The following is an 8,493-nucleotide window of genomic DNA, read 5'->3' on the forward strand; positions in this document are numbered from 1 at the left end:
TGAAGAAATTTCCGGTCATCTCCACCTTGAATGTGGATTGACCAAAGGATTTTCCAAAGCAAACATACGTCGATTTTGCATGCAAAACGGAATAGGCAGAGAACGGGTGCAGGACTCCAAACTGGAGAGCGAGATTGCTAAAGCAATTCATGAGGTAAGGAACAGCATTTTCATAAAATTAGTGTGATAACATAACCGTAGTGTACTTGCAGGTAGCATCGTTTTTACATTTTGGCTAACAAAAAACGGTGTGCACCACCAATTAATAGGAAAAACAACATGGCTCTCTCTTGTTGCCGATGTGTTCCTAAGATCCATGCACTGTAGCAATCACACAAGCCTAAATGAAGAATGTAGGCTAATATTTCACGTCATAAGCTGACAAAACTAAGCTCAGAGCAAATGGGAGAACAGCTGCAAAGAGTTCAATAATACTGTAGGCCACAACGGAGCACACAGACAACAACAACAACAACAACAACCTTATGACACTCTTCACCATCTATGGTGATCCAGCACAAGAATAGCGGGACAAACATACTTATCTTGCTATTTTAAATCTAACAATATTGTCCTGTTTGAATAAACAATAAACCAGTGGAATGCACAGACCACAAAGGCAGCATGACTATGCTGTCACTCACCAATACTGAGGCCTGTACCACGAAGCAGGATTACTGGCTTAGCGAGGTAACTTCAGGGTTAACCCTGGCTTTCCGGTACCACGAAGCTGGATTCATTACCGATGTGAGTTACCATGGTAACTTACTCTGAACGGCAAACCTGCTCCGGGGCAGGGTAGCTTGATTTATCTGAATCCAGTAATATGCTCCACCCACCGGCCAATCAGCTGTACGGGAATAATGACACGTGTCCTCTCACCGGTAACACGGAGCCCAGATAGTGAGAAGAGCGTTATGGCTGTAATATGTTTTATGATATTCAGTGTGCTCTTATTTTGAAATCCTTGTACCGGGGGTTACTGTTACCACGGAGACGGAAATAAAAGTAGCGAAGCTCCGGACAGAGTTGCGGTGAATGTATCCACTTTATGATACGTTATGAAAACACACGAGTCTATCACAACAACAGATTTTCCGGGACAGATCAAACCCGTTGGATTATGACGCTGATTATCCATACGAGGTAGACTGCCGGTTCTCCAGACCAATTTTTTTTTTTTTTTTGAGGGTGTGTGTGTGTGTGTGTGCGCCGAGTGGAACCGTCTACAGAGACACACGTCTATATGGGACAGGCTTTTATTTAAAGCAGATATCATCGGCACGGCCGTTTCGGCTAATGCTGTGTTCAAGGCAGGCTTTTGAAACCGTAAGTTACAGCTTCAAGTCACAACTACAACTTGGTAGCGTTCCAGGTAACCCGTAGCTCGTGTTTTTACCGTCCTGTTGTCTGTGAAAGTTCCCTATAACGGCCACTCGTAACTTCCGACCCGTGAACTCGTACCAGATCGAACTGGTATGACTTCACAGGAAGGAAAAACACAAAGTACGAGTTTCCTTGAACGCACCATGAGTTAGCAGCCCCCGCCCTTGTCAGGCATCAATTGGTCCTCGTGCTACGTCACCACATTCACGCGCATCCCTTGGCTGCACACACAGCCCTTCATGCCGTTCTCTCCCCTCATTGGATAACACTTGTATCCCACAAGGAAAATTTTCTCCTCGGGTTACAGCAGAGCAGAGTGACGGAGAGACTCGTGTTTAGGCTGAAATACTTCATGTAAGTGATTGCTGACGGAAAATAGGACTATTTAGGACTTATATTAACAAAAACATTCCACTGATATCTGCTTTAATTCAGAACAAACCTTATGCTCAGCAAAGGTGGAAAATATATAGCCTATAATAAAATGGTTCTGTTGTTTGGCCACTGAGACACACAAATAATCAGGATATAAGGAAAGAATCGGATCCAGCTGCATTCATTCTACAAGTTTAATCAGCACTGATTAAACATTTAATAACTCGGGTCGGGCCACGACCACGGGCTTCTTCTTTTTTTTTTTCTTCCTCACAAGAGTGTGCACTCCGTTGCACTCACCTCGCTTTTCTCTGACCCGTCGGTGCTCATGGTTGTGATTTGTCTGCTGCCTTGAATCCGCCCTTTATACGTGCGCGTTCACAGATTCTCAATAAGACAAGCCAGGGTTGAGTTACCGAGTTGATAACCAGCGTCGTGGTACCGCTGATCCGGAGTGACAGTGTTGTGGATAGGTTCAGATAGGCTGAGAGTAACCCTGGGTAGGCTGAGCTCGTTTCGTGGTACAGGCCTGCTGGATCTACCACTGTGCCACAGAAAAGTTCTAAATCACACTTTTATCACTTACTTTTCGAGGTTTAGGGTTGTTCTGTTGGGAGCTCCTTCGAGGTGGGCATGTTCCTCAGCATGCTCACTTGACTCCTTGAGAAATGTGCCTTAAATGCTTGCAATAACATTGAGAAATTTGTCCAAAAGAAGATGATGTGTGTATTATAATTGGTTTGTAATAGGAATATAAAAAAGGAATGCATGTTCATCTTCAATTTCAGACTGGACCATCATACGGCAGAAGAATGATGACTGGCTACCTGTCCTCAAAAGGAATCAGAGCATCAGAGGGGCGCGTTGGTAGTGTCCTGAGACATATTAACGAGCCATATAATGCAGATCGTCATCAGGTAGGTGTTATGAAACGCTAATAGGATTCTTGTAGTGTAGGTTATTGTGAAAATGCCCTAACATGTTGTTGTTTTTTGCTTAATTACTCAGAGATCAAGGAACTTAAATCCAGTGCCATACAATGCCAAGTACATGGGTCACAAACTGCACATGGATCAGAATGAAAAACTGGTCATGTTCGGGGTGACCCATGTCCTTTCGGTTGACGGTTTTTCCAGTCAAATTGTCAGCCATTCAACTATGCCTGTGAAAAATAACCTGACAATATATCAAGAGGTGTACAGGTAACTTTTTGTGCTCTATGTTCCATAATGTAGTTGCAAACAGTAGATATTTTTTAACTGTTAGGTATTTATTTAAGCCCCAGCAAGAACTTTCATGTGGGCACACAAGTGCTGCTGCTGCTGCTGCTTCGTGCTGTAAAAAATATTTTTCTTGTTAAATGTTGGACTGCATTCAATGCAGCAGCTTCCCACAGGGCTGTACGAAGGTTTGGACTTGTTTCTTTATGCTTTAGAACATGAAATCATCATAAACCTCAGAATAGGGGGACTATCAGTGGAAATTAGCCATAGGGCTAGAATCAAGTGCACTTGCTTTCCATTGGAATGTCTGTTAGTGTAGGCTACATTGTCCCTCTGATCAAATAAAATAAATTGAAATGGAAATGAAAATAGTTATAACATTGTATCTCTCTGACTCTGATTCCACGCACATCTGTGTTCAGTCCAAGCTTGGTTGAAAAATGAAAAAAAAAAAATGGTGACAGTTACACAATGCTGTCTGTAACTAATTTATTGATTAACCAAATCACTACATTAACCAAGAGCGAAAATTGGCTTCAACAATGCTGATGTAAACACAGATATCAAATTGTTTTGATAACTGTAACACTTGTGTATTGCTGTTTTGCAGAAGTGCTGTTCTACAGCATGGAATGTGGGACCAAATACGAGTGGACCATGGAAGAGAGTTTTACTTGACTCTTTTCATGCAGGAGAAATTGGCAGGCTACAGAAATGACACAGCAAGGGAGCCGTACCTGCAAACATCATCAACACATGTCAGTTGGCTTATTGTCCTCTTTCCCTTTTCCCTTAATTACTCAGCTGCTATCTGATAATATTGATTTCTCTGTCTGCTTTATCTTCTTCTTCCTCCTATCTGAAAGAACTAATCATTCCTTACTGTCCTACCAGAGCACTCCGCTCCCAGAACGCAGGTCTGTTAGTGACTCCCAGTATCTCTAAAAACAGACTGGGAGGTAGAGCCTTCAGTTACCGGGCTCCTTTACTGTGGAACCAGCTCTCTCCATGGGTCAAAGAATCAGAATCAGAACGCCTTTATTGTCATTATACTACTGTATAACGAAATTTTAAGCCCTCCCCCCCCTTCAGTGCAAACAAGCATACTATAAAAATACAATATAAAAACACTTTCAATAATAAAAATAAATAGATAAGAATAAATTATATGCACAGTATATAGCACAGCGAATTTGTGTATATTGCACAGTATGTGAGGTAGTTTGGTGTATTGCAATATGTATTGAGGTAGTCCAGGGTGTGTCTGTGTGCGTCAGTGCATGTGTGAGTTCAGAGTGGTAATGGCTGTGGGAAAGAAACTGTTCTTGGGTCTATTTGTTTTGGATTTGATGCACCTGTAGCGCCTTCCTGAGGGCAAACAGGTCTAACGGAGTGAAGCCAGGGTGGGTATTGTCCTTGGTGATGTTTTTTGCTCTGGTGAGGCAGCGGGAGGTGAAGATGTCCGTCAGGGAGGGGAGGGGGCGGCCAATGATCTTCTGGGCCACCTTGATGATTCTCTGAAGCCTCTCCCTGTCTGCCATGGTGCAGCTGCTGTACCAGACTGTGATGCAGTAGGTGAGTATACTTTCAATAGATGAGCGTTAGAAGGCCAGCAGCAGAGAGGAGTTCAGGTTGTACTTCCTGAGTACTCTCAGGAAATGTAACCGCTGCTGCGCCTTCCTGATGATTGCTGTGGTGTTTTCAGTCCAGGTGAAGTCAGAGGAGATGAGGACGCCGAGGAACCGGAAGGTGTGGACCCTCTCCACACACTCACCGTTGATGTGGAGGGGGGGGGGGGTCAGTGCTGAGCAGACACTCTAACTACATTTAAGTCTATGGTTAAGACCTTCCTTTATGACAGGGCTTTTAGTTAGTTAGGGCTGGTTCAAGTAGCTCTGAACCGTTTTTTAGCTAAGCTGCTATAGGCTGCTGGGGACACATCTGGTTATACAGAGCCCTCTCCTCTCCTCTCCTCTCCTCTCCTCTCCTCTCCTCTCCTCTCCTCTCCTCTCCTCTCCTCTCCTCTCCTCTCCTCTTCTCTCCTCTCCTCTCCTCTCCTCTTCTCTCCTCTCCCCTCCTCTTCTTCTCCTCTCCTCTTCTTCTCCTCTCCTCTCCTCTCCTCTTGTCCAGGTTAATCTCCTCTCCTCTCCTCTCCTCTCCTCTCCTCTCCTCTCCTCTCCTCTCCTCTCCTCTCCTCTCCTCTCCTCTCCTCTCCTCTCCTCTCCCCTCTCTCCTCTCCTCTTCTCTCCTCTCCTCTCCTCTCCTCTCCCCTCCTCTTCTTCTCCTCTCCTCTTCTTCTCCTCTCCTCTCCTCTCCTCTCCTCTCCTCTCCTCTCCTCTCCTCTCCTCTCCTCTTGTCCAGGTTAATCTCCCAGAGGCAGCTGGAAGTCCCTGTACAAACCCCCCATAGAGAAACGCACTGCGGATCTGCAGTGGAGGGTGGTGCATGGGGCCGTGGCTGCAAACAGACATGTGGCACATATGGGGCACATATGGATCCGAGGGCAGGGAGTCAGTGTTTTTTCTGTAATTGTGAGGAATCTCTGCAGCACTTGTGGCTTGAATGTCCAAGACTGAGCCGTCTTTTTTCCATGTTGCAGCATATGCTGGCTGGTTTGGGAGAGGTTCTGGAGGACAGGCTGTTTGTGTTTGGACCTCGCTACACAGCAGCTCAGCGCAACAGGGTCTCCTTAGTCAACTTCCTGATAGGGCAGGCTAAAATGAGTATCTGGCTGAGTAGGAGGAACAAAATGAAAGGTCAGGGGTCAACTGATGCTGCGCTCATGTTTAGGGGTCTAGTTGCCACTCAGCTAAAGGTAGAGCACCTACTACAAAATGGTCTCTAATCTGGAGGAGTTTGTGTCTGTGTGGTGGAGGGAGGGGCTTTATGTACTGTAGTTGACCAGTCTCTGGTTCTTAGTAAGCGATCCGGTCGTTTTGGCTAACTTCCTGTCAGCTAAACTAATTCTTTGATCTTTGTTGTCATAGAAAATGGATTTTTATTCAGTGATTATGATTAGGTGCAGATGGTAATTGTCATTATTGAAATTAAATTTAACATTATGTTTTTACTCTTTTGAAATGACAGAATCATATTGTTGAAAGGATGTGGCCAGAGGTTAATAATAGGGTAAACTACCCTCTGAAAAGGGCCCTCATCCACCTTGTGGACCAGGAGGAACTCAACATGGAGGACAACTTGACGCGGTATTGTGTGTCCACGCTTACCTGTCAGGTGGCTGAGATTGGACTTGACCGGATGGTGCAGGCCTGGAATGCACACAGGATCCAAGGTTAGCATACCACAAAATTAAATACATATGAAACAAAACTCAATTACCGTTTGCGCCTCTTGAACACAGTGTAATTATCTCTGAGTGTTCAGTGGCATGACTTCCTGCCTCCATTCTCTGTGGTCCCGCTTTCTACTTCTGACCCACAATCCCACAGTTCACCCTCACAACAGACCTCATGTGACCACACACTTTCAAAATAAAATGTCCTCACATGAAGGTTTTTAAATATCACAACTGAAATAATTTTTATCAACTTATTTATAAACGTAAGCTCTTTTTAACTCTCTTATTATCATGCATTTATATGTCTATTTATTAATCTTTTTAAACACTTCATTAACTCATGAAATACTGTCTCCAACAGTTACACTGAATCTGAATCTGAATCTAAATGTCCCTTTTAGCCTGCTATGTGAATAGGCTATATTGTGTTGCTAATTTTATCCCCCCTTTTAACACAGGGTTGATTCAAATGTTCAAATTGGGTATGCCCAAATGCTTCCAGATCATTGTGTGGATTTACAAGGCTGGGGTGCATATCATCATATTGTCATGCTTCACATAGGGTAACTATTCTGGCAGAACTTGCAATGTATCACACGGACTACAGATGAGAATGAGCTCAGCAGCTAACTCTTTCTAACACATTTTGGCTAAAACCTGAAATGTTGATTACTGTAATGTGCGCTGTCTCTGATAGATGTTTGGTTATCATGTTTGCCATCCCCAGGCCTTATTTATAAATGTTTTGCCATCTATCTATCAATTCAAGGAATGTTTGTTTGTATGTGTCTGTGTGTCTGTGTCTGTGTCTGTGTCTGTGTCTGTGTCTGCGTCTGTGTCTGTGTGGTGGAATATACTGTACATCTCAATCTGTTTGTCAGACCAACTTGGGACATCTTGCTTTGTACCTTTGCAAGGTTTGGGTTGAAGTTTACATTTTTTGGACCAAAAAGGTAAAAGTTATCATTAAAGTTGTACAGAAATGAAAATTGACTTTGAGCCCACTCTGGGTCATATAATTGGTGTAATAACTCATCTATCAGACAATGTAGGCCAAACTTTGTGCAAAATTCTATTTTTGATTAAATCCAGGATTTCCCATTGGATAGTGCAGGCCACAGATTATACGTAAACCTGCTCACGATTCATCAGCCAATGATATTGGATCCATCATCTGTCAATCTAACGTATGTGTGTGTGTGGGGTGGGGGTCTGTAAAATAATTTATAGATTAAGCGCAAGTACAAGCCAAGTGTACTTAATCTTTTGATTGAAATCTTTTGATCCATATACAGTACAGGCCAAAAGTTTGGACACACCTTCTCATTCAATGTGTTTCCTTTTTTTTCATGACTATTTCCATTGTAGATTCTCACTGAAGGCACCAAAACTATGAATGAACACATGTGGAATTAACAAAAAAGTGTAAAATAACTGAAAACACGTCTTTTCTTCTTTGTCTTCTCTTTCTTCTTTTCTTCTTCCTCTCCTTCTTCCTCCTCCTCCTCTATCTCTGCCTCCACCAATTCTAGTTTCTTCAAAGTAGCCACCCTTTGCTCTGATTACTGCTTTGCACACTCTTGGCATTCTCTTGGTGAGCTTCAAGTGGTGAACCTGAGAATGTAATCTACAATGTAAATAGTCATGAAAATAAAGGAAATGCATTGAGTGTGTCCAAACTTTTGACCTGTATATTAAATGGATTAAGTTATTTCCTTGTACTGAAAATTGAAGCCAAATACTTTTCTGTATAGCCAAGCATAGGAACATAAAAGTTAACAGAATACTTGTATCTTTTTACTAACAGCTCACTTGAATAAACTTTTTTTCAAGGGCTTCCGAGGGTTAGACACTGAGGTGGATTGATATGCATGATGGTAAGATGTTAATTACCCAAACCTTAGCCCTGATGATTTGTGTTTTGATTTGCTTATTTTAGGCAAGGGCATCCCAGATCAACTGGCTCTGGGTGGATGCCCAAAGAAAGTGCCAGCAGATTGTCTGCCAGAGGCTGCAGGAGCTGCACATGCTTACCTGCAGGAAGTGGGGTCCTCCTTGACACAAGTGTCAATGTTTGGGAGAAACCCATTCTCCACAGCTGAAAACCAGAGAGCAGCTGAACATGAATTTGCACAGCAGTACAGCAACATCTCTGAACTCTTTGACAGTACGGTCAACAATGAACCAACCCGTTTCCAAAAGTGCAATTAG

General features: G+C 43.2%; 1 protein-coding gene across 1 annotated transcript; it reads left to right on the forward strand.

Moving 5' to 3' along the window:
* Positions 1–3,616: 3,616 nt before the first annotated feature.
* Positions 3,617–8,493, forward strand: LOC146963899 (uncharacterized). The gene is made up of 3 exons (XM_085767959.1): positions 3,617–3,742; positions 6,072–6,276; positions 8,222–8,493. The coding sequence occupies exons 1-3, from the start codon at positions 3,617–3,619 to the stop codon at positions 8,491–8,493; spliced, it is 603 nt and encodes a 200-aa protein (XP_085624085.1).

Source organism: Trachurus japonicus, chromosome 22 (assembly GCF_045865225.1).
Source record: "Trachurus japonicus isolate A0001 chromosome 22, Traja_1.0".
Taxonomy (NCBI): Eukaryota; Metazoa; Chordata; class Actinopteri; order Carangiformes; family Carangidae; genus Trachurus; species Trachurus japonicus.